Genomic DNA, 26,587 nt, shown 5'->3' on the forward strand with positions numbered 1-26,587 from the left:
CATGCACCTATTCGCCATCTCAATAATCTTAATAAGCGTGCACACACATGTGACAATACTTGCTTGTTTGAAAAATCATTCATAAACATGTAAGCGTAGCACGTGGGGGTATTTTAAATATTTTTTCTCTTTACATATAGAAGAGTACGGGTGCGATTTATTCATGAAAGGTTCATAGATAAGGGACTTTCAAATTAGGCCCTAAATGCACGTGATACAAAGGATTTACACATATTGAACTCCGAGAGATCTTGTATAACAACATTGATCATGATGTTATGAGTGAACATGTGGGGTGTGTGTGTGTGTGTGTATGTGTGTGTGTGTGTGTGTGTGTGTGTGTGTGTGTGTGAGAGAGAGAGAGAGAGAGAGAGAGAGAGAGAGACCCTAGAGTTGCCGACTTGTGGTCCTATCTATAGCACCCTGGCACAAGGTCGAGAGTCACACGCACACCACACACACACATAAGCATGCGCTAAGACACGAGGCCCGGCCTCAAAGTGTTTAACCGCCCATGCTTATGTGTGTGTGTGGTGTGCGTGTGACTCTCGACCTTGTGCCTGGGTGCTATAGATAGGACCACAAGTTGGCAACTCTAGGGTCTCTCTCTCTCTCTCTCTCTCACACACACACACACACACACACATACACACACACACACACCACATGTTCACTCATAACATCATGACACACGCACACCACACACACACATAAGCATGGGCTAAGACACGAGGCCCGGCCTGGAAGTCTTGAACCGTGGACTTGGGGATTACAAGGAAAACCAATAACCCATGACGTGAGGATTACAACAAGGAAACCAATAAGAAGGGGGGAGTGCATCTCTGTGTGAGACACACACACAATTTGTTGATCTTCTCCGACGACGTAAGTAAGCCTGTGCCCATGCAAACACATTTGCGTGTATGGTCGTTGCGCTCCCTTGCTTCATTCCCTCCGACCTCTCCATCCTCCTCCCCTACGTACTACTACTCCTCTTGCTTTCCTTGCTCGCCTCTTCTCTTCCACGTTCCTTGTTATTCTCTTCGTCACCCCCTCCTTCCCTACTATCGCCTGCTCTTTGTCTTCCGCATATCGCATCTCCAACACTTGCCTACGTACCTACCTTATATCACGTAGCTTCGCGTATCCACGAAAAGGATCGCGCCTTCTTCTCGTTTTTCCCTTCACAAATGCTTCCGCTGTTTCTGTACATCTTCCCCATCGCCCGCGCGCCGCGCTGATGCCTCAAACTCTCCATCCGGCATTCGCATCCGCCCCGGCCTGTTGGGTGCACTCTCCCCGCCAGCTTCACCCTCCTAGTGTTGCTCGCTGCATTTATTGTGCAACGGCGACGTTTATTTTCCACCAGCATGCTTGTCAAATATTTAGTTTCTAGATGGACTTTTGACCGAGTACTCCCTTAATTCAGTTCCGAGTCCACGAGCTGATGCTTGTTGAGAAAAGCTGGTTAGTTCGGTCTCAATGTTCTTAAAAAGTTAACCAAAACACTATCGCACGATTCTCTTCGTAATTTGCTGCAAAATCAATTATTTCGAGGGCTTCAGTCACATTACTGGTGGCGATTTTAAAATTCTTGGGTGATTCTTGTATGCAAATTGCTGCCGCGTATCTTTCATAACGATTCATCGTTCTAGCACCCGTTCGCAGATTTTGGAATGATGAATGGCGAAGAAACGAACGCGTCTACTATAAATGGAAGAAAGCCAAAGTTCGAGTGCCTTCTTTTCGGTAACTGACTACATTTTGCAACTAGCTCGAGCAGCCTGGGCGTTGCTTTAATTATCTGCCGAGGGTGCTTGACGTGTAACATTTGTTCTTTTGTGAAGACTTGGATGATACATTGTATCCCGCCAGCTTAGGGATGTCGAAAGAAATTGCGAAAAATATTTCTGGTGCGTGTCTCCTGCTCTGAATCTCGATTAGAGATTTCGGATTTAACTGACATCGGTTGGGCTTCTATGTTTGCAACTTCTTGGAAACCTTGACTGAGCAATTGAATCCAGCTTTCTAACATTGTCAAGAAAGTCCTGTTTCACAGAGTTTATGGTGGAGAAACTCGGGATCGATCCAGAGGTTGCTTCCGAGCTTTCTTCGGAGCTATACAAAAACTATGGAACCACAATGGCTGGACTCGCGGTAATTGCGATTAACAATCGCAATGCTATATTAAGGCCTCCTGAGTCGTCCTTTCCAAGCATTTTATTTATAAGACCTTTGAAAGGATGCTGTCGTGGGTTTGTTGGATGTGTAGGCAAAAGGATATAAATTTGACTATGACGAATACAACAGGCAAGCTTTAAGTTTTTATTTTTTCATAAACAAGCTGAAAAACATATTGTTGTGCTTTTACTGTGACGGACAGATATATAGCTAAAGTCCATATAATTAAATGCCGCTTTCAGAGTTGCGCACGGAAAATTACCTTACCACGTACTGAGGCCAGATCCTGACCTGAGAGATCTGCTATTGAGCATGCCACAAAGAAGATTAGTGAGTTGATTTGACCCAACTTCTGAAAACTTATCCCTTTTCAGAGTTGGTCATGTGAAAAGCAAAATGCACCGTTAGGGGCTCTTGCCCCTAATTTCCTTTCGCGTATAGGAGAAATTTGTCTCTCACCTTTTAGTGAGAGTTCTGAAATAAATTGGCTTCTTGTGTCTATGTCGTGCACGTCGCAGTCTAAATTTTGATGTGGATCTACATTATGAACTCTTAGGTGTTCACAAACGGAGACAGAGATCATGCTCTCAAGGCGTTGAGCAGGATGGGTCTAGAAGACTGTTTTGAGCAAGTCATCTGTTTCGAGACGTTCAATGTGCGTGACAATTTCTCTCACTCCATGCCTGTTCTGTGTAAGCCTTCCGTGGAGGTCTACCAACGTGCCATTCAGATTGCTGGAGTCGACCCTAGCAAAACAGTATGTGAGATCTATTTTTAATTCCTGCTGCTATGCTTAGTAGGAAGAAACTTGCTTAGCGTTGCTGAGATTAATTGGGGCGTGCAGCTCTTTCTGGATGACAATGCTCGCAATATGAAAGGAGCAAAAGCTGCTGGTCTGCAGACTTGTTTTGTAAGTACCAATTGAAGATGAGGTTGTTCCTCTTGGGTTGATTCGAAGAAGTGGGTAATTTGCAATTCGTATATTTGTTACGCGAACAATAAGAAACGTATCATGAAGTCAGAGTGGAATACTTCTGTTGCACACTTTTTTGCAGGTTGGGAGAAGAACCAAAGTAGAGGGCGCCGATTATGCCATAGAGAGCATCCGTGATTTAAGAGAAGAAATACCCGAGATATGGCACGATCAAGATGTACTTCAAAATCTTCCCAAGCGATTCACTATTCCAATGGAACCTATTGTTGTTGTTTGCTACATAGAGTTTCAATGACCAAATTCCCAGCCAGCAAAGTGTTGCATGAGCAAAATTATTCTAAAAGCCCCAAGTCATTAGGCCAGTTCGGAAAAGCTTCCATCCCATAGTAAACAGAAGATAAAACCCACATGGCGCTGCAACTATCAACGTCAATCATTTGCAGTAAAATTAGCATTAACGTTTATTTCGCAGTAGAGCATGAATCTTACAGAACGGAAGCTTGTGAGAAAAGACTTTTAGTCCGTATATTGTGAGAAACCCAAGAAGGAAAGAATTCCCAGCAGATACTTTTGCTTTCAAATTAAGAAAGAATTTCATAGTACAAATGATGAAGTTTTGTAAAGAGTGCTTGACTATGTTTTTCAAAACTGTTTGCATATATAGGTACCTGTGGCTCAATCGCAAAGGTACGCCAACAAGGGTCGTTTTGCAAAACTCTAGGTGCACCTGCAATATTGTGATCAAAACCAAGTACTCTCTCTATCTCTCTTCCCCCCTGCCCTCCTACTTCCCCACATACTTTTTTTTTGGGAAACTTTCCCCTCCATACACTCAATGCAATTATCAATTACAAGAAAAGGAAAATATTTATCACATAATTACTAGGATTTTACCATTTTTCAACATAGGGGGGACTTACCCCCACATAAACTCATGCAATTATCAAATACAAGAAAATGCAAATATTTTTAAGATATGTAAGTTAATTCTTTTCTTCGAGTGTAGGGTTTGCCATTTTGGCATTTAGACTTTGAGGTTATTTTATAGACTAAAAGCATTAAGACTTTGAAGTTTATCATTTAGACTTGGTTATTCCATAGACTAAAAGTATTAAGTGTTTATGATGACCAATTCTAGTTTGTACGAATGGGTTTTGAGTGAATAGTGCAATAATGATAGTTGAATCTTAGAGGATCTTGGATTACAATGCTTGCATTCAAGAATGAATGCATTCCATGAAGCACTTGAATTTTTAATCTTAAACATGTACAAACTCTAGCCACTTGAAGGAAATGTAGCGTTGAAAATATTGGCAAGATGGTATGTGGGGACAAATATGCCACCAAATATAGCTACTGATACTAAAATTGATAATTGTTGCTTCCCCTTATTGCCTTCAAAATGTACTAATGTAGTAATTACAATAGAGTTGGTAATTGTAACTCATCTAGTCAGTCCCTTTGTAATAATTATAATCTAAATACTTACAATTCCATTTTACATGCGCCTTTCCTAATCTCTCATATATGAGCAGCATGAAAGAGAAAACTTACACATGCCATTTTTGAATTAGGGCTCTTTAGTACCAGTACATGAGAAAAGACATTTTACCTCAAGGTTACCATTGTAATGTATTGAGCAATGGATGTTGTCTTAGGGGATCTCTAAAAATATAAATGCCATGTGAGAACCAATCAAGGAAAATCTCTATGCCAAGCAATGAAAATACATTAGTTGGATTATAGTAGCTGATGATCGTAAAAAATTAAAATACATGAACTATGATTAAGTCCAAGAAATTACAAGATGAAGCAGTGTATGGCTTGTTCCATAAAATAAGCCAATGAAACCTTTTAAGCGTTAGAGTTTCCCCAACCACCTTGGAGTGTTTGATATTGACATTGATGGGTTAGATGGGTGTTTGAGTGAGCATAACGGAGTAAAATCTAATGAAGCTTTAATGCGACCAAGTGAAATTTTGAGTTTGGGTGGCTTTTTGCGTTAGTGTCGACAAGGCACATTAGTGAGAGAGAGAGAGAGAGAGAGAGAGAGAGAGAGAGAGAGAGAGAGAGAGAGAGAGAGAGAGGAGAGGGAGAGGGAGAGAGAGAGAGAGAGAGAGAGAGAGAGAGAGAGAGAGAGAGAGAGAGAGAGAGAGAGAGATGAGTGGTCATAGGTGCCATGTTTGTTTTCTACTGTAGTTAGAGTGGAGAAACCACAAGCCTTTGGAACTTGTGTTTTACTTTTTATAGTCCAATTTTAAAAGAACTTAATAAATTAATGTAATGTTAGAGACAATTTTAAAAGAACATAAAAAATTAATGTAATGGTCAAATACCATGCCCTTCCCTCCATATCACATAACTTGGGGGCACATATTGTGATAATACCTAAAATACTACATGTACATAGCTTTTTTTAATTAGTTATTGCAATCTTTATTTATGAAATATCTCCATGTTGTTACTTGTCACATGGCTCAAACCCCCCTTTTTATCTCTTTTGCATCACATGTGAAGAAACATCATTGAAATTGCTTAAATTATGAAGTCTTTGAATCAAGCATGTCGAGAACTTGTGCATGGAGGTGTGCATTCAAGCACGAACACGTGTGTGTGTGTGTGTGGGGGGGGGGGGGGGGGTGCAGGTGTGGGTGTGCGCGTGTGTGTGTGGGTGTGTGTGTTGTGTGTGTGTGTGGGTGCTTGCAAGCTCACCACCTAGCATAAAGGATCATGCATTAAGCCTAGGGCTTCAAGCATTTGGGAATGCCTCCACCCTAGATCTTCTGCCAAATATGGCTAGAATAATGATCCTTTAAAGGAAAGAAAGAATCAAATTGGATCTCAAATGTTCAATGTTCATGAAGCTCACATATTCTTGATGCAATGCAAAGTATCTTCCACCACATTTTTTATGAAATCCTTCATAATCTATTTCACAATCTTGCATAAGCATGATTCATGAATCATCTTTCCTTTTGGCCATATCTATCCGATGCATTACAAAAATACTTTAGTGATGTGTTACCAACACACACTACAAACTTAAATCAATAAAGATAATGCCTCCACTTCTTCAAACATGCACAAATTGAATGCATAAAACTCTTTCTCTTACATTGAAAATTTCATATGTGCTAAAAATCACCTTTTGGCTTACAAAAGCTATAGGACTCAATTCCTGAAATAGAGTTTCTCCAATGATAGAGTCATTAGAAACTGTCTCATACACAAATGGCTTAAATAAAAAATATGCAACATTGGCACAATGATTACAGTATGTTTTAAGAATCAAATTGTCAAAACATTACTATAAAACTTTTATTCTTGGCCTTTTTAAATAAATATGACACTTTACCTTATGTCTTGATTTGTGAGTGTGTACATAGTCTCCTTAGTTATAATTTATTTAGTCTATGATAGATTAATTTTGCATTATCTATAATACCTAATGGATCAAATGTGGCAATATAGGATGACTATACATGAAAACAACTATACACATTAATTTTAATTAAATGGACCTTGAGGAGAGTTGATTGATGCTCTAGAGTATGATGGCAAAATGGAAACAACTTAGAGTATGATGGTGGCAAGAAGGAGAAGACTTAGTTAGAGACATTTCATCTATATAAAAAGATCTCTTACCTTATTATCACACATACTGATTCAACTATTAGCACAATTCATCCATAATCTTTGGCTCTTTGTTTGGAGCATCCTTGCATTAAGAACTGCTTGGAATACTTTTTAGTTACTTTAAGTGTCTTCTTTGTAACTTATTAGAATAATTTTGTCCATATTTTGTACTTATTTCCTGTCATGATGGTCCAAAAAGCATCATTACACTTTGACTATTGCATTCTCTTTTGAACATGTTTGTTTCCTTGAGAATGCCCAATATACATGCCTCATTATGACATGTTTTATTTTATGAAATAATAATCACCTCTTTAATGTGATATTTATTTTTGACTCTTTGTTTTCTTTGGACATCCATAAAAAGTATATAGGACCTATGAAACTCACCCCTTCCATCATAGACTAATTTGTGGGTTGTTTGTGTCGTATGGCAATAGCAGGTGCCAAGTTCTTGCATTGGAGTAAACCTAGAAATGGAGCATCATTTTAGTGAAGTTTATATGCCATTTTTTAAAGCATTTACCAAAATGTTATATCAAATATTAGAAAATTTATTTGCAAAAACCTTCAATTTGAAAATCACTTTATAATCATTACTCAAGTGATCATACATTTTCTTATTTTAATAAAAACTAAAAGTTATTTTGCATTTCTAGACCAATTGCACGTAGGTTTTCAAAAAATGATCATATGACTTGGACACATATACGTGATTTGCTTGTTTTCACTCCTATTTGAGTAGTGATCTCTCGGTACATTCTAGATTTTCTTCTCCTTTTATTTTGAACATTTTAGAGCAATTTCTTTGATTTCATCTAGATGAAATTTCTTATGATGTTAGATTCTAGATGAAGTTTCTTATGAGCTTACATCTCGCTTACATTGAACATGTACTCAGAGTATTTCCTTACTCATATGCAGCAATATTTGTTGCCCTTTTACCATCAATCACCCCACACCTAAAAATCCCGGTTAGGACCAGTTACCATACCTTTTATGTTTGTGGGCTCAAGTAAGGGTAGGCACTCACAAACACATGGGTGCATGTATGGGTGTTGGGCACATGCACAAATGCTCTCTCTCTCTCTCTCTTTCATGTGTCAGTAAAATTATATTGTCATTCACACACACACACACACACACATGCGTGCGCACGCATGCGTGCATGCGTGCACATGCACACACACACACACACACACACACACACACACACACACACACATGCACTCCTGCTTGCACGCATGCACACTGTTATGTATTTTAGCCTGTAGTTCCTGTGCATCTTTTGGGTTCTTGTGCCTTCAGCCTACGATTCCTGCACATCTTCTGGGTTCTTGCGTAGTGCCACATGTCTTCTAGTCGACCACGCTTGCAAAACCGCTCTTGTGCATCTGCAAAACTTCAACACCTGCATGCCCCCTGGTTGCAACTAGTGCATCTGTGCATCACAGACGTATCACGAATTGCGATTGTTTTCTGAGTTCCTATGTCTTCTGGTGCATCTACACGTGGTGGATAGATCGCAACTATTTTCCTAGGTTCTTGCGTCTTCCGACGCACCTGCGTATCACGGACAGACTTTTCAGGCTCCTGCAAAAGATCTCGCGCCCCTATCCTCTTCTTCTTCTCTTTCTCTTCTCTTCTTCTCTCCTCTCCTCTCTTTTTATTAAGGAGTGGGAATTGAACCCAAGACCTCCCCATTCACAAAAGGAAGACTTACCAATGGGCCAGCAAATAGGAAGTGATGAAAGGATAATGATATTGCTTATATGGTGAAATCTCATGAACTATAACTCTCTAACCGTAGGGAGTTTCCTCTTGTTGTAAAAAGCAAAAGTACTTCATTTCATGTGCTCTATTCATATCTGATACTAGATCATCTGATACTAGATCGTAGATTCTAAACTTTTTCAAGTTCACTCCTTGGACTCACGCCACACGAGGGTGGTGGATAATTTATGTCACTTCTCGATGAGTTCAAGGATTTGGTGCTTGGTCCTCCACTCATTACGGCTACCAATTGCCGAGATCTCTTTCTTGATCTTCATGTCGATCTTCAACAACTGATTGTACAATGCATTGTTCAAGGAGATGATGGGTGGGATGATACACTGTGGATGATTCAAGGTAAAGAACTAGTGATACATTGGGAGGACTTTGATTTCAATTCTACTCGTTGTATGGTCATCGAGCTACTTGCTACATCGGAGCTAATTAAAAGGGTGACATTCTTCGAAGGGTGGGATGCTCCTCAAGCTTGGGGGGAGATTTGGCGCATTTGCTGACAAAACATGCGTGCCTCAGGATAAATGGAGCACTCTAAGGTGGATGGAACCTATGTGGAAACATGATGAAGAGAGTGCTCATGACATGTAGCTCAAGTCAATTAGGTTCCAAGATAGATAAGCTTGGACTCATAAAGAGAATCTTGAGATAGTGCAAAGTGCTTGGTTGATATTACTTCAAATGAACCTACCTTTTATAGGTGAGGGTACTTACATCTATTTTGCTTGCTCACATGTGGGATATCTCCTCCATGCCATGTGGCAGCTTACCCTTTGCTCATACCTTTGCTCTACAAGTGCTCATGGCACCACAACTCTCAACACCTCCCCTTGGTGCCATGATCCTTTGGCTACTACAAGGTGGTCAGATGTGAGTTACATTCCATCACCTCCTCTTAGTGCATGCATTGCTACTTAAGGTGGTCAACTGTGGTTTTTACATGTCAATACCTCCCCTGGGTGCTTTCATAGCTACTCTCAGGTGGTCAGGTTTGATTACAAAATATAGGCAAGGTTGGCAAGGTTTTTGCTTTCAATACATGTTATTCCTATCATTCTGCTCATGGCTTGATGATGACCTTGTTGTCTTCTTCGCTTGATGCATGATGCTTTGTTTTTCCATGTGCCTTGATGCTTTGTGTGTGGATGCCATGCTTTCTGCTATGGTCATCTCATGCACTTGTGCTTTTGGCATGCTTTCTGCATTCATGCTTTGCTTTTCCAATGGTTGCAAAGGTCTTACCAATTGAATTCTTTCAATATTGGCAGTGTCTAATTGCATACAATGATTCTGACTTGACAAGCACGTAGAGCTTAAAAAGACGATCACTTTTCCTTTTTGGAGCGTGTGCAAATTCTTCCTGGATTGCAAGTTATGGCTTGTTGAAGGTTTTTGTGAAGAAGAGGGGGTCTTGATGATGTGGCATAGGCATTCATATGCTGGTTGCAGAACTATGCTTGGCAGGGGCTGTGTGCTTAGGTGGCCCTGTGCCATGTGGCAACCTTCTAACCCAAGTTAGTTAACCCAAGGTTACACACACTTAACCTAACCATAAATTTTAACCAAGGTTAACTTAACCATAGTAATTCCAAACTCAACCAAGGGTACTTCTAACTAACCCTGGTTAGTTATTATCTTCCACGTGTCTTTTTGTGGGTAGACAATCTTAGAGGAGACTTTGTGGATGGAGCTTCGCCTATTCTGTCAGTGCGTCTCCGTCTCTACTATTGGAGCTTCGTCGCATGCTGATAGAAGGAGTCGTTGCTTCTACAGATCCGAGCTGGGGTTGCACTAGCTTTTGGAAGTGCAAGAGCCATCGTTGCTGTTGGAAGCTACGTTGGCATTAGCGTTGGACTGTGTGCTCTCATTCTCGGCATTCCTAGCAGAGGGCGGGTTCAGAAGCTAGAACCATTGTTGCTTTTCCTCTTTACTGCCACTGCAATGGCATGTTGGAAACTTGTGTGTCGGTTGATGGGCACTGCTCGTGCACTGCTCTTGCAGGTCTGCTAGCTTTCACGTAGGACTTATCATTCGCTAGAGGGTGTTTGAAGCACCGAGTCTTCCTTTGACTTGGCTCTTTGCCTGAGTCATGGTGAAGGGAGCGTCTCACTAGAAATGGCCCGTGTGCTCGGGAGCCAGAGCTGGTCGCTAAAGCATGTTGGCTGCTTGAAAAAGCTCATCCGTAGAGCTTTGTAGAGGCTACTCTGTGAGTCGCGTATGGCGCTGGCTGTAGGGGCTTGAAGGAGGCCGTCCATGGGCTGAGGTTTGCTATAGCCGTGGCTCTTGAAGTGTGGTCGTTGTCATCAATAGTTGCTGCAGAAGGTGTCGCAGGTCATTGAGGAAGCTCTGTTGATGAAGGTCGGGCTGCTAATGCGCTGATGGCGACTGTTGGCAACATTTGGAGAGGTCGTTGAGGTCATAGATGGCATGCTGGGCTAGGCTAGAGCGCTGTAGAAGCTGCTTGGGAGTTGTTCCGGTTGAGCGTCAGATCTTATGTGTGCAGGGCGGTCGACTGCAAAGCGTTGCTCATAGGAGATGGCTTTTGTGTCACAATAGTTAAAGATTTGGAAGCTGGAGCTAGCCCGTGTGCATGGAGCCACCAAGAGATACTGTAGGAGGTTGGTTCAGTAGAGGTCGTGCTGCAGCACGTCAATGGAGAGCCATCTATGGAGGCACTTGATAGCTTGCTCTTGGAGATGGGGAGCTGCAGAGTTTGTTGCTCATTGGAAGAAGCGCTGTCTTGCTTGTTGAAAGGAGCGCTATCACTCAGACTAAAATCCCTCACCTCTCTATCTCTCTCTCTCAGCACAAAGAGTGGACTCACAAGAGCTCTCTCTTTTTCACAATGGAACTCTCACAAAACAATTGAACGGAAATCTTCAACTCTCATGGACGGAATTCTTTCACAAGAAGAATGAATCTAGATCTCTCTCACTACTCAAGAAACACCCTAAAGAACTCTCTAGATCTAAAACTAATCTTACATTCTGAAACTAATCTAGGAATGGGAGCAATCCTAGTGAACTACTAATGAGCTAAACTAGGAGAGCTAAACCTATGCTCTGGTACCATGACAAAACATGTGTGCCTCAGGATAAATGGAGCACTCTAAGGTGGATGGAACCTATGTGGAAACATGATGAAGAGAGTGCTCATGACATGTATCTCAAGTCAATTAGGTTCCAAGATAGATTAGCTTGGACTCATAAAGAGAATCTTGAGATAGTGCAAAGTGCTTGGTTGATATCACTTCAAATGAACCTCCCTTTTATAGGTGAGGGTACTTACATCTATTTTGCTTGCTCACATGTGGGATATCTCCTCCATGCCATGTGGCAGCTTACCCTTTGCTCATACCTTTGCTCTACAAGTGCTCATGGCACCACAACTCTCAACATTTGCTTATTAATTCCTGTGGATAAGCTCGTCTTGAATGATTTCTTCTTGATCTCATTACAAAGGTTTCTAGGGCTCGACTATGGTTGGTAATGTTTCAGCCAAGGAATCCCTTTGTACCTAATCAACCTTTTGTGCCTCATTTTGAGCTTCAAGTTGTAATTCTTTTTGGTCTAAATATAAACTATCAACAAAGGATTGCAAGTTTATTTGGTGCTGAACGTCTTGCTCAAGTATTGAATTCTCCCCACCCTCTCCTTCTACCTATCTTGGACTACCGAGAAACTTGGGATGTTCGGATTTTAGTCTTGGTGTGATGACATCTTGGGTCCTCCAATTTTACGGCGCATACAAGCCTTCGTCCGAGGCTGCTGGTGTGGGTGTGAAGCTCACTTCACCAGGGGGTGAGGTGTATTGTTATAGCAAGTCTGCACCAACAAGTACTTGCAACCAAGCTAAGTACTTGGCACTCATTTTTGGGCTACAAAAGGCGCAAGAACATCACATCAAGCAACTTGAGGTGCAAGAAGATTCTCAACTTGTGTGTGAACAAGTTAGTGGAAGGTGGAAGGTGCAAAGCGAAGGCTTGGTTCCATGACATCAACAATTTGAAGAGGTCAAAATTGAGCATATCCCTCAAGCTCAAAATCTAGTTGCGGATTTTTTGGCACGTGAAGCTTGTACTTCAATCATGCATGAAACAAACAGAAGCACCATCGTAACAAAGCCGCAAGCCACAAATGAGGGTAATCATTTGTAAGGAATGCAAAGGTTGTGGTCATCATGAAACTAAGTGTTGGGCATATTTGATACGAGTTTACCGACTTTAGAAGATCATCAGAAAGGTCCTCAAGAACATTGCTCAAAAGAAGGATGCCAAACCGCACACCCCTTGAAGAAATAGCATGGCAATTACTCGGCAATTACAAGAACTGAAAGAAGTTGAGGTGATGTGCAAGCTCTCCAACTGTTGACATTTGTCATGGCATTCTTGTTTGCCTTGATGAACAACCTCATGCAGTGCCATGTCTCTAACCCTCGCTTGTAAAGATGGATGCGACATCATGAGGGTTGGTCCTTTTAAGATTGTCTATGAGCTATTCTATGCTAAAGATTCTTCTTGTGTAGTATTTCACAATACACCAGTCATACCCTACCCTGCCTATGTGTGCTTTGTGGATGTATCTTCACTTGATTTTTAGTTCAAGCTACCTCTTTCCATTGTTTGCCCATAGATAAGCCTCATTTCATCTCTCTCTTTTCCATTTTCCAAGCATGGCTGACATTCTTGTGTTCTGTGGATGGGTTGAAGAAAATCCAAATGAGTTTCTTGTGGCCTTCAAGCGCCGTTGTGTTTCTCTCAACTTTCTTATTGAAGATAGATGGGTGTTGGTTCTTCCCACATTTCTAGAGGGTTTGGCTCAAGTGTGGTATGAGAAGCCGTTTGCCAAAGCTAGCCAAGGTTGATAGCAGCGATGATTATCTCGGCAAAGAAGAGGAGCCGGAGAATGTGTAGCAGTGAGAAGGTGAGACAACACGTTGATATGTGGATCGAGCAGCCATGCTCCTCGACCGTTCAATTACCACGCAGGAGGACAATGCCGGATTTCAAGCTAGAATGACTCAGCATGTACTCGGCTACCTTGTAGTAGAGCAAGTGATGAATTTTGTCTCAAGCTTAAATGGGAGAATCCAGAAACTATGGTGCTAGCACATGAGATTGCTCAAAAGTTTGATAAAGTTCAGTCTGACCCCGCTTCAAAGAAGATGATTGTCCCTCTGCAACCCCCTCAATTCTTGCAACAACCTGGGGGGTCCAACTCAGGGGCATACCCCCAACCCTCATTAGGGATATATCCACTGCCTCCACCTCAAATGTATGGTCCTCCCTTAGATGTTTACCGTCAACAAGGAGTATATCCTCAACCTCTACCTGGAAGATTTTCCCACCCTTGCCCATGAGCCCCCCTCCTTCCTACTCCCTCGGCCCCTCTTGCTAAAGAACCCAGAGTCAATGGCCTATCCAAGGCCCTAAATGATCTTCGGCTTGAGATGGTGGGCATCAGAAATCAAGCCAATCGCCCTTCAAGAGAACGTGCCAATGTTGTGTGCTATGAGTGCCACCAGAAGGGTCATTATTGCACGGAATGTCCCAATATTCCAAGGGTGAATCTTCAAGCATTGAGGATTATGATGTAGAGATCCTTGACCTCAGGAAAATAAGTCGTACCACCTCGGACCCCTCTCCAAACCGTGGACCGGGCTGCCCTATGAAGAAGGTGTCCTTCTTAGAGCCCTCAGATGCTAAGATGGCAGACCCACCAACAGAGAAGCCTAAAAGATCTCACAGGAGTAAGTGGTCGCCCTCGGATTTTCCTATTGGCTCAGGCAAGAGGACTATTTGGTCATTCGGATTTTCCTATCGGCTTAGGCAAGAGGACTATTCGGTCATTCAAGACCTTGCTCATTGGTCTTTGAGCATCACGCTCCCTCACCTAATAGCATTAAGCCCTAAGGTGAGACATGAACTACAACAAGGGCTCTCAACAAGGAGGAGCAAGAAAAAGGGAAAGGTATGAGAGGTCTCTTCTATCTTGGAAGAAATTAATCAGCACCCACGTATAGTAGATGTCATCATAGATAATTTCCGTGTCAAAAGTGTGTGTGTCGATGGGGGAGCTGCATGTTATATCATGATGCCCCGTATCATGAAGAAATTGAATTTGAAATGCACAAGGCGTTCCTCCACTCGAATCAAGGTAGCAGATGGTCGATGACTCGCTACCCTAGGGGTCATTGAGGATTTGCCCATCACTGTTAATGGGTTAATTTCTATGTAGTGGACATCAAAGATATAGGAAGGAGTTACCCAACCATACTCAGGAGACCATGGTTGAGAAAGAGTGATGCAGTCAGCTATTGGAAGATAGGACACATGTCTTTTGGTGCTTCTAAGGATAAGATCTCGGTGCAACCAGGTGCCACGAAGCCACAAGAAGAAGAGCAAGACAGTGATACTCTCTCATCCTCGATGTCTGCATCAATGGAAGAATCATACAGGGGGGAGGAGCTCTCAGAGGAGGAAGTTTACATGATGGGGGTGTCTCCGACCCCGCCACCTGCAAAAAAGGTAACAGCTCATCCTCAACCCCGAGAAGGTAGAAGCTATCCTCAAGCTCTCCTTGCCAACAACCAAATGACAGGTACACTCATTTGTCAATCTATCAGGATACTATTGCCACTTCATTGATCAATATGCTGCTTTGACGTGACCCATGACTATGCTATTAAAAGATGGAGTTGATTTCTCTTGGGATGAGGATTATGATCATGGGCTTCAGAACCCATTCTATGCAATCCTGATTGGTCAAAGTCTTTCTATATTAATCTTGGGTTTGGTGAGCACACTCTGGTGGGTATTATTCTCCAGCAAGGGGAGGATTGGTTCATGTATCCCATTCGATTTGCTTCTCCACAATTGCTCAAAACTGAACGATGCTACTCTGAGGCTGACAAGCATGCTTTGTCTTTCGTGTTCTGCATTGAGAAATTTAAGCATTATGTTGCTAGAAAGTCCTTCATTATAATATGTAGCAATGGTCTTGCAAAGCAGGTTCTTCAATCACCAAATCCCATGGGCCGATTGGCCAAATGGTTGGTAGTTTTATAAGAATATGATTTTTCTTTCAAAATTGTAAAAGGGGGTTGTTCCAACTTGAAGAATGCTTTGATTGATTTAGAGGAGTGCCTCGGTGTAACCCTTGTAGTAGCCATGGAATTTGGGGATTCATGGTATGGTGGTATCTACAGGTTTCTGACCGCTTTCTCCTTTCCTCCAGAAAGTACTAGCTATGAAAGAAAGAAAATCTGTAGAGATAGTAGGCACTACACTCTCTTTGATGGGGTGTTATACCGTCAAGGCCTGGATGGGGTACTAAGACAGGCCATTGATGCAAATGAAGTACCTAAGGTATTGAAGCATTATCATGATGGATTTTGTGGAGGCCACTATGCCGGTGACTATACAGCTAAGAAGATTTTACATGCTAGGTACTTGTTAGTTGTATAGTCACAAGTTGGTACAACTTGAGAAGTTAGATGAAACCTGATGCCTTGCACTACATCAAACAGAGATCCAAATCTTGAATCGACAAAAGGTCCGCTTGGATGCTAAAATTCACAAGGAATGGGAAAGACACTTTGCTAAAGGGGATGTTGTGCTATGCTTTGATAATAGATTGGACCACCAAATGGATAATAAGTTCTTGCCACTATCGACTGGTCCATACAAAGTCATCAAGGAATGTAGCAATGGGTCTGTACAAGTTCAGGAGCTACATGAGCCATATGGCAAGAAGGTGATCAACAAGCGTTATCTCAAGCCATTCTTTGTGCGTGATGGTCCCAGGCATGGAAATGCTGTGCATTCCCTGGGGGGAACTGTTATGGATAAATTTGACCAAAGTAAAAGGCATAAATATGTGTGTATTCTTGTATGTGTGGTAATAGGATAATAAAATATGGTGTGCATAAGGCCTAGGGTTGAGGTGGCAGGACATGACCATGTGCCACCCTTCCATGTAAGAGGACCCATAAGGTGTGTTGTACATAATCCATGGTAGTAATAATATAAAATGATAAGGTGGCATGGGTCCTCCATGTACCACCCCTCCACCTAGGTGGTCCCACACCTGCATTTAGTAAGATATGACCCAAGGACCATAGGAGAAGTAATAAAAAATAGGTGGAGATTGATATTATATTGGATTATTCCCTCCATGTAGGATAGGCCCATGTGGGGGGGGGTGTAGAAAGTCCAAGAATGCAAGTTAGATAATGGGAAAGTAGGATGAGGTGGCAAGATTCCTTGTGCCAACCCTCCACTTGTCCTCCTAGATGTTTGAATGTATTATAAAATTGGGAAGAGACCAAGGGAGTATCTTAGACTTGAGATATGAATGTTAATTTATGTGGAAAAATGAGGCAAAGAGTTGTCACACACAATTGAGAGTGCATAACTGCCTAGCCCACATGGGAGACTCTTCCACACACACCATGCATGTGGAAGGATGCATTTATTGGGAGAGACCCCTTCTCTTGGCTATAAAAGGAGGGGGCTATTTCTTGATGTGACACACTCATTCTTGTAAAGCCACCTAGCTAGTACTTTAATTTCTCCCCCCATCCTTCCTTTCCAATAAAGCATGACTCTCTTCCCTTGATGTATCCATCTCTACATTCCACCTCCCATCATGTACATGCTCCTCTTCCCCCTCTTCCTTCCCCCTTGTGCCATAGTCCCCCTCTTCATTCCCACCCCTCTTAATCCCTTTTCCCCACCTATGTTAATGCTTCTTCCCTCACGTTCCCTTTTCCTCCATGGACCTCAAGAGTGTTGCCATGCCTAGCGTCTAGCCTCATGCATTGATTTCTTTTCTAGTTAATAACACACGAATGTGTGCATGCACCCACACACACACACGCATGCATGTGCGCACACACACACACACACATGCATGCATGGACTCATGCACACATGCACACACGCAAGCACGCATGGGTGCACATACACACACATGAACACGTGCACTCATGCACGCATGCATGCATGCACACACACATGCACGCACGTGTGTGCACACACACACACACACACACATGTTCTAGAATTTATGTTTATTTCCTTTTACCTCTGTTAATTTGCAATCATTAGAAGATGTACTTCTGTTTTGTTTTTTAGTAGAGTTGATTTTCTTAGTACTTATACTAATACTAGATTTTTGGTTTCTATTGAATTAATTATTTAGAAGACCTCCTTCATGGAGAATATTCCAAGACTAATGAAGGGAGAGTACTTCGGTAGTCAATACTCAACTATAAAGTGTATAGTACTTTTGTATAGCAGAGGAATATTTTTTGTGAGCTTTTTATGATCTCTTAGGATTTAACAAAAAATTTGGTGAGCTTTTATAGTTTAACCAAAATTTGGGTGCAATTTTGGCCCCAAAAGCTCACCATAGTTTTCAGAAAGAGACCTAAATCTCATCAAAGCACAACAGCCACATTAGTTGTTGCCACATCACCTTGTCCACATCAATTGGACACGTCACACCTATCACATCACCTACCACATTATTGAGTCCAAGTCAACATATCACAACACATTTACCATGTCATCTGTTGACTGAGTCGAGCCACATCATCACTGCCTAGTCATTGCCACCTCAATAGTAGCCACCTCATCACTGCCACATGGTACTGACCCGTGCTTGGCACCCTTACCTCTCCATTGGCACTGCATGTGCACCTAGTTTCCACATCAGCACTGCTCCTTAGGCACACCCATTGCTAAGCACACACTATACATGTGAACACATTGGCCACATCATACTACCACATCATCATTTGCACCCCTTTTTGCCCCTCCACCTAGATCAAGCTGTATCTCTTGATCTAGGAAGAATTTGAGGGCGCTCCAAAGAGGAAAAACACTCAATTTATCATGCTCTATATGCTTGTCACATCATGTGCACAATTTGGTGCAAGTATCACACACTTTTGAGACTCAACAACAAATCTACTTCTTGCACACACACAAGCCTCTACATTGACGCATTTGACACACCACCTAAAATGAACAAAGAAACAAATTATTTGCTACATTTTCATCGCTTGATGGTTGGTTTAGATCTAGATCCGAGTAGAATAGGGAGAGAGAAGGGAAGGAGGTGAAAGGGAAGGGAAGGTGAGGGTAGGGGGTGGAAAAGGGATGGGAAGGGGAAGAGAAGGAAGGGTGAAGGAAAGGGGAGGGCCAGAAAGGGAAGGAAGTGGAAAGGAAAGAAAAGGGAAGGGGAGGGGGAAGGGAAGAGTAAGGGGAGGAAGGGGGAAGAGAAGGGAAGGGTGAGGAAGGGGGAAGGGGAGGGGAAGTGAGGGAAGGGAGGGAAGGAGGGAAGGGGGAGAGAAGAAGGGGGAGAGGGGAAGGGAGAGAGGGGAGGGGAAGAGAGAGGGAAGAGAGGGGGAGAGAGAGGGGACAGGGACCTCCATGCAAGTAAGGTATTTGGAGGGGAAGGGGGAGGGGAAATAAAGGAGGGGAGGGGTAGAGAGGAAGGCAAAGGGAAGGTAGAGAGGGAGAGGAGAGGGGAGGGAGAAGAGAGAGGGAGGGGAGGCGAAGGGGAGGAGAGAGGGAGAGGAAGGGGAAGGTGAAGGGAGGGGAAGGGGAAGGGGAAGGGGAGAGGGAAGGGGAAGGGGAAGGGGAAGGGGAGGGAGGAGAGAGTCCTTTAAGTTATGGGAGGGGTGAGAGGCAATATATAGGCCACAAAAGCCTTTAAAATTCGAACTTCCCACTCTCCTCCTCTCCGAGTTCCTTCCTAGAATTAGAAGTTTCCACTCTCCATCCTCCCTCTCCCCCTCCCCTCCCTTCCCTTCTCTAGATTTCAAATTTCTTGCTCCCCATGCCTCTCCTCCAACTCTCCTCCCTCCCTTCACTCTTCTCCCCTCCCCTCCCCTTCCCTCTACCCCACCCCTCCCCTCCAACTCTCCTCCCTCCCTTCCCACCCCTCTAACTCTTCTCCCTCCCTTCCCTCTCCCCCTCCCCTCCCCTCTCTCCCCTCCCTTACCTTTCCCTTCCCTCCCTTCCCTTACCCCTGTTCTCTCCCCTCCCTTACTCCCCTTCCTTGGTGCACCACCCGAGTGTGCAACTCAATGCTCAATTTCTTTTAGTGCCTATTTTAGATTCTAGGGTTCTTTAAGGATGAGTTTTCTTATTATACCACGTGCATTCAAAAGGAGGGGTAATTCAATGAACCTTTTTAAAGAAATTTAAGAGATTTACAATAACAAGAGGGTTTTTTAATTCAACTTTAGAGAAAATTTTGTTAGTTTATAAGTAAAGAGGGGTATTTTTATTGGGGAAAAAACTATAGAGGGGTTTTTTAAATACCCCTTGAACTCATGTGATACCGATGGTTTCTTAGTAGTGTACCCCCCGAGTGTGCAACTCAATGCTCAATTTCTTTTAGTGCCTATTTTAGATTCTACGGTTCTCCGAGGGTGAGTTTTCTTATTTGTTGTTTTCTGGGCATTCCGTGGGATCATATAATTTCCTTATTTGGTGATTTTTGGTTGTCCAAGGAAGGGCTAAAAGCACTTTAGAGAGAGAGAAAGAGACATGCCTTAAAGCATGTGAGAGAGAGAGAGAGAGAGAGAGAGAGCATTTTTTTAAGTTTAGAGTTACTTTAATTAGTTTATATAGCCATTTGTTTTCCCTTTTGTCTCCCATTACTTAAATATGAGAGAGAGAGAGAGAGAGAGAGAGAGAGAGAGAGAGAGAGAGAGAGAGAGAGAGAGAGAGAGAGAGAGAGAGAGAGGGAGGGAGAAGTATTTCAATTCTTGATGCAAGGTGTAGATGAAGCATTTCAATTCTTTTCCATTAAAGAAGATGAGATTGCAGAAATAGAGAGAGCAAGGTACAGGAATCTTTGCAAAAAAGACAATCCTGTTCCAAGGAAAGGTCTTAGAGGAAGATGAGAAGCCATTAGATTTGATGCTTTTTGAATTTCTAGAGAATTCTAATGCTCAATAGGATTTTCATCTTTTCTAGGAGATGTGGAACAAAGAGCTTGATTATGCTGCCATATTGGAGTTGCACAAATATTTTTTGGCAGAAGAGTTGGTTGAATTTAAAAGGGTTACAAAGAAGGGTAGGACAGTCATAGAGGACAAGGATTACATTCACATGAAGGATCTGATAAAGGAAGAAAAGCTTAGATTTTCTCTTAATAGGAGATTTGATACCCTGTCATAAAGATACAAGGCAAATTGCATAGATCATGCTAGAAGATGCAGGCTCTTAAAAGAAAACCTTTCTTTTTCTATGTTCCTACATGTTTCTTATGGAGCCCTGGAAGACATACCAGAAGAGGCAAAGGAAGTTCCTGAGGAAGAAACATTTTTTAAAGAAAAATAAATCAGTATTGAAGAGGCCCAGGAGTTAGAAACCTTGAGGAAGAAAGTAAAGAGGCTGCATCTTTGGAACTTGTAGCTTTAAAGCCAGAAATACTTAAAGGATTAGTCTCTACTAAAATACTAGATTTTGAGACATGTAGTCCTATTATCCCCATGCTTCTATTATTTACTATTTGATGTCAAGAGTATTATCTACTTTTAGACATCCTTGTTCTCTTTAACCTAAGAGAAGATAATGCCATTAAATTGATTGCTCAAGCTTGTAGTTTATACAAAGAGGTTGGAATTGATGATGATGGATTAATGATATGTGAAGATACATTTGACCCCAAGAAATCCCTATCTATGTGCTCGGGGGGGTCGCTCATCATGTGTAACCCTATCACGTGAGTTCAACAAAAGGATATTTTTTATTCCTAAAATTTACAGAAATAAATATACATAAGGGACTATTTAAATTAGATTTGGAAAAAAATTACAGATTTGTATAGAAAAGGGGTACATTTTATTAATGAAAAAATTTACAGATAAGGGATTTTAAATATAGGCCTTGAACACACGTGATATAGAGGGTTTACACATAGTGACCCCCCCGAGTCTATGTGCTTTCGAAAAGCAACTATCAAGGAGATAGATGATGAGATCTTCAATTAGATGAAAACATAGATGAATAATCAGCTAAAGGCATAGGAACACAAAAAGACAGAGAGTAGAGTGGAAAGAAGCACGGATCTTTGGAGAAACAAAACTTTGGAGGATGATGATAAAATTAAGGTATACTATCATTATTTTATTTAGATAAATCATTTTAATATTGATCAACGTAAATCTTTCTCATTATTTTGTTTGATATTGTAGCTGTATATTAAAGATGATAGTTTTCTTAAAAAGATCCATAGGGAGCAGAGAATATGGACTTGGACAAATGTCTACCCTTTCACACTATATAAAAAACGGGGAAGTTTTTTGATGAGTTTTTGTGCAGTGAATTTGAGAATTTTTTTGCTTTTTTGAGAGTCATACATCCTAGGTGACAACAATTGGAACCATCAAAATTATGATCCATTGGACTATATAATGCAGTGCTCAAATGAAATCCATGCTCTTGAATATGCTAGTATCGATTTATTTGAGCCATGAACTTGGTAATTTTGAGGACAAGAAGGTTTTGATAGGTACAATATAAAAATCATAACCTACATAGCAATTTTTTGGTGTATATTCATTTCCTAGATCCCTTCAATTTAAACTATCCTAACCCCTTGGTTAACATAACATGGTCAAGAGTCTAGGGTCTGAGTATGGAATAAAAATACTTGGAAGAAATCATAATGCAAATGTTCTTTCAATTGAATAAACATCCTTGTAAGAAATTATACTATAAAAGTTATTTCAAGTAGATAATGTCATTTACTGATTTTGTCCTTGGATACAATGAATCTAACACCTCACAAACCCAATGCCTAAACCTAGATATATTTTCTTAACTTGTTAACAAATGCTTTCCACTATGAAGGGTGTTGATATCACATTAGAAGCACATTGTGCAAAGATATTTTCTTACATTAATCAATGCTTGAAAATGATGCAAAATGTCCTTCCACATTTTTATAGTCATTTTGTCAATCCTTAATTAGACAATAAATTCTTGGAAATTATTTCTCTAGCCAACTACTTCTCTCACTTTTTAGATCGCATTTCTAACACCTTTTCATTTAACAATTTTATTTCATTTTCCAACCTTGCAAATCCATTATTTTTCACAATAATATATCTTTGCTTGATATCAAATTGCTAGGAAGATTTTTGTCAATGGTACTTGAATTTCAATCTCTCAACATGACCTTGAAGCATATCAAAGTCTAGAATGTTCAAGGTTCTACATCTCCATGCATTATCAAGCCTAGGGTAGTAGCCACACAGTGACTTTGTGCATATACACTATCCACCAGAGTGACTTAATCTAATCCTGCAATTCTTTTCAATGCCAAAATTGAAGTAGAATTTGTTCTAAACTAGATATAGGAATTACATGCTTGTTGCATACCATCCATCCCACACAATGGATTTATGCATACAAAGTATCCACTAGAGTGATTTAATCTAATCTTTGTAATTCTTTTCAATGCTAAAATTGAAGTAGGATTTGTTCTAAACTAGATATAGGAATCGTATGATTTGTTGCATACTATCCATCCCACTCATGTTAACATCTTGTTAACATGAACTGGCAAATTTAGTCCAGATTAAAATATTTCAATCATAGTAACCAAACAACTCATCCACACAATGATGTTCATATGATTTTCTAATGTGCTTGGCAATTATAAAAAACAAGCATGAGCTCCAAAACTTTTGTCATCACTGATGTTTGTAAACCTGGGATCCTTGAGGGAAGACTTTACCTTTTTTCCATTTGCACTTGATGTTAGTTTCACACATCGAGTCTATTTTCAAGGTTGCACTATTTTACTAACTGGACAATTTCTACAAAGCAACCATAGTTGACATTTAAATGGATCCTTTCATGATTAGTTTCATTGTCATTTGTAGTTCTCTATCCTCTATACAAATTTGACCTTTAATGATCATTAATGGAAAATCAATCCACCATGGAACAAGCCAAAACATTGACACAAGTTTTTCTCTAGTAGAGTGTAATGTCCATCATGAACTTTCAATTACAGTCTCTTCTTGACATTGTTAGAATGTTCAATAAGTGAAACAGAGGCCAATTTTGAGTGAGCACAACCATGTGTAGCATTATATGCACTAGAGTCGCAGGATCGCATTGTGATGCTCAATAGTTGGAGATGTATAATGTGGAGTGTGCATGCCAAATGTGTATGTAAAGGCCAAGAGTCATGATTGTGAGACATAAGAGGACCATATGCAAGCACACTCTTAGTAACCCAGTTGCAACCCACCAACTCTTAGGTACTACTCAACTAACGCTCAAATGCTTACAAACTGTAACTCTCACATATGCATGTATACACCTGCTAACTAATGTGGATATCTCATGCAATGTTTCTCCATTTAAATTAATGTGTTCCAAGCTATGATCAACCTTGTTTGAAAGGACTTGGGATATTGGGCCAATTTCAAGTGATCCAGAGCCTACTAGGGAAATTAGTTTTTACCCAAGGGCCAGTTCCAGGGCCTGCCAGAGCAAATTGCAATTGATCCAGGGCCTGCCAGAGCAAATTGCAATTGATCCAGGAGCCTATAGTAGGTGGTGATTTCTACCAAAGTGTCTGCTCTAGTTTGTGATTTGCTTTTAGGCACTTCCAGGCTATTCTAGATGCGTACGATTGGCTCTAGGGCTGTTCTAGGAGTTCTAGACTTGACCAAGCTGCTCTAGGTGAACTATGACTTGCTTTTTTAAGCTCTGTAGAAGATTTTGACCTAATTTCTAGAGCTTTCTTGGTGTTGTGGCTGGTTTTGGTATCTTTCCAAGTGTGGGGGGTGTTCTATTCTAGGCTACTCTTGGGCTATGCCAGGGTAGAATTAGTTGATCTCCATAGGATCTAGGGTTTTTTAGTCCAGGTGACCTTTCTTCTATGGATTTTGAGTAGAACAAGGCTTGTCTTTGCCCACTTTTTCAATTCCTTGATTGGTTGTTGGCTAGTTGTTGCATTTGGGTTTCTTTCCTCACGAAGAAGGGTTGATTTATGCTATTGGGTAGTGGCCAGGGAGGCTATAGATTGAGGCAACCCGCTGGGAAGAGGTTGGTTTTTTGATTGCACCAGATCTTAGCTATTGAGGGCTTTGTCTTGTAGTTGTTCAGTCGTGTTTGGCCGGTTGGGCACTTGGTTGTGCGATTGCAGCTGTGGCTTAGACAGTGGATGCTGTTGGCGTCTATGTTGCATGCTTTGGTTGGTTGAATATACATGATATCTAGTGATTAGATGTTGTTCACCATTTGAAGTTGAGCAGAGAATTATAGGGTGGGCTGGATGGAAAGTCTGAGGGCATTGGTTTGCCTGTGGAGCAGCTTCTTAGAGACCTTTGTAATCAGCCGCTTGGCTCCAAATGAATGTTAAATAAATACCGCAAGGGACGGTAGTGTTTGGGGCCAATCGGTGTCTTTGTTTAACCACTCTTGGAACCTGCACTCAAGCATGGCACCCATTAATTGTTAGTTCTTGCATGCAAATAAAAAGTGATACAAATTTGAGACAACCTTATTAATAAATATGGGTTTCCAAAAATGGATTTAGGTTTAGCATTTAGCTAATAGGATCTACAATGTAAATTCAATATTATAGGTTTTAGGATAATAGATGATGGTATAAATATTTTAGGTCTAGCATTTTTTTATTTCAAGAATGTCCAATTCAAGATGGGATACACAGCTGATGTGATACCCTCATTTTGTTATAGAGCTCACCTATGTGATGGCTCAAGCCACCTTTCATTCTAAAATAAAGTAATTTAATAAAAGGTATCAACATGATTCCTTATTCGCAAGCCTTGGCCATGAAGGTATTGTCACAACCTTGAAGCAACTCCTCTAGTGATAGAAGGAGGTTAGCTCAATGAGAAAAGAAGTAAAAGATTAAAAACCAATTATGCTATATTTTCAATTAATACAAAGGACTACAACAAAAGATAGTGAGCTTTGAATTTGTATTAAATTTCTTGATATAGGGTTGTACAACACTGACGCATCTCTTTATAAGCTTTAAGCCCTATCATTCCATTTTGTGATCCATAAAGATCTTTGGCTGCCTCCATTCTACATGTTTTCGTGTAGCTATTGAGTTGTCATAGATTTGCCTTCTTCTTTTCCTTAATGCCATGTTGAAGGCAATTTTAACCTTGTGATAATGTAACTTGTTTCTTTATTTGTAACCTTTGTAGTATACATCTATAAAACCATTGGAATACTTCTTTCAAACTATTTTCCTTCACTACTCCTCCATGTGTGTAATAAAAAGCATTTCTTGTAGTGTAATGAGACTTCTACATTCCTTGCGTATATCAAATTGCTGGGCATCCATACTTTTTTACAAAATATGGAAGTTGGTTATAGATAATATGCTACAATCATAGAAAAGATTAAGTTACTATTTTGTGCTAACAACAAGCACCCAAAGCATCTGCCTTACAAGACAAACTAGTTTTGCTTACCATATAGTGTGTTATATTGTAACTTGTCCAACCCTATTTCATTGACTTTCCAAAAGCTTTAAGCTCCTCTTCTGATGAACAGTGATTGCTCTTGGTCCATATCTTTTTGTCACAAAGTATCAATAGCTTGTCCAATGATTTCTCTTAAAGATAGTGTAAATTGTACTATCCACATAGGGCATATGGGAAAACCCTAACCCTAAACCTAAGGGGTTCAAAGGTATATCTTCATGTTCATGTTCAATACATTTAGTGTACAGGTAGCTATATTGTGTACCCCTCTCTCTCTCCCTCTCTCACTTCTGCATCATTGTATCAGAGCCAATGGTGCTCCCACTCCCTTCATGAGTGTCAAGACCTCCTTGCAAGGCATTCTTCGTGAGAAAGAGTTTTCTGTTTCAGAGAGAGTGTAAACCTTTGTTTTGCCAAGGCACGAAATACCTTGTTCCATCAAGGCATAAGCCCTCTATATGAGGCATCTTCTTCATTATTTGTAGCTCTTCTTGTTAAGCTCTTCTCCATCTCTGATTTGAAATAGAAAATTTGCCATTT

General features: G+C 41.0%; 1 protein-coding gene across 1 annotated transcript; it reads left to right on the forward strand.

Moving 5' to 3' along the window:
• Positions 1–1,378: 1,378 nt before the first annotated feature.
• On the forward strand, positions 1,379–7,244 carry LOC147894654 (uncharacterized protein C24B11.05-like). The gene is made up of 11 exons (XM_087385245.1): positions 1,379–1,467; positions 1,669–1,749; positions 1,848–1,913; positions 2,060–2,157; positions 2,273–2,310; positions 2,424–2,511; positions 2,738–2,938; positions 3,026–3,091; positions 3,237–3,332; positions 3,780–3,866; positions 7,192–7,244. The coding sequence occupies exons 2-10, from the start codon at positions 1,677–1,679 to the stop codon at positions 3,834–3,836; spliced, it is 783 nt and encodes a 260-aa protein (XP_087241371.1). The 5' UTR covers positions 1,379–1,467; positions 1,669–1,676; the 3' UTR covers positions 3,837–3,866; positions 7,192–7,244.
• Positions 7,245–26,587: the final 19,343 nt, after the last annotated feature.

Source organism: Dipteris shenzhenensis, chromosome 14 (genome assembly GCF_047967505.1).
Source record: "Dipteris shenzhenensis isolate YYH24624 ecotype China chromosome 14, Dip_SZ_1.0, whole genome shotgun sequence".
In the NCBI taxonomy this organism is placed as follows: Eukaryota; Viridiplantae; Streptophyta; class Polypodiopsida; order Gleicheniales; family Dipteridaceae; genus Dipteris; species Dipteris shenzhenensis.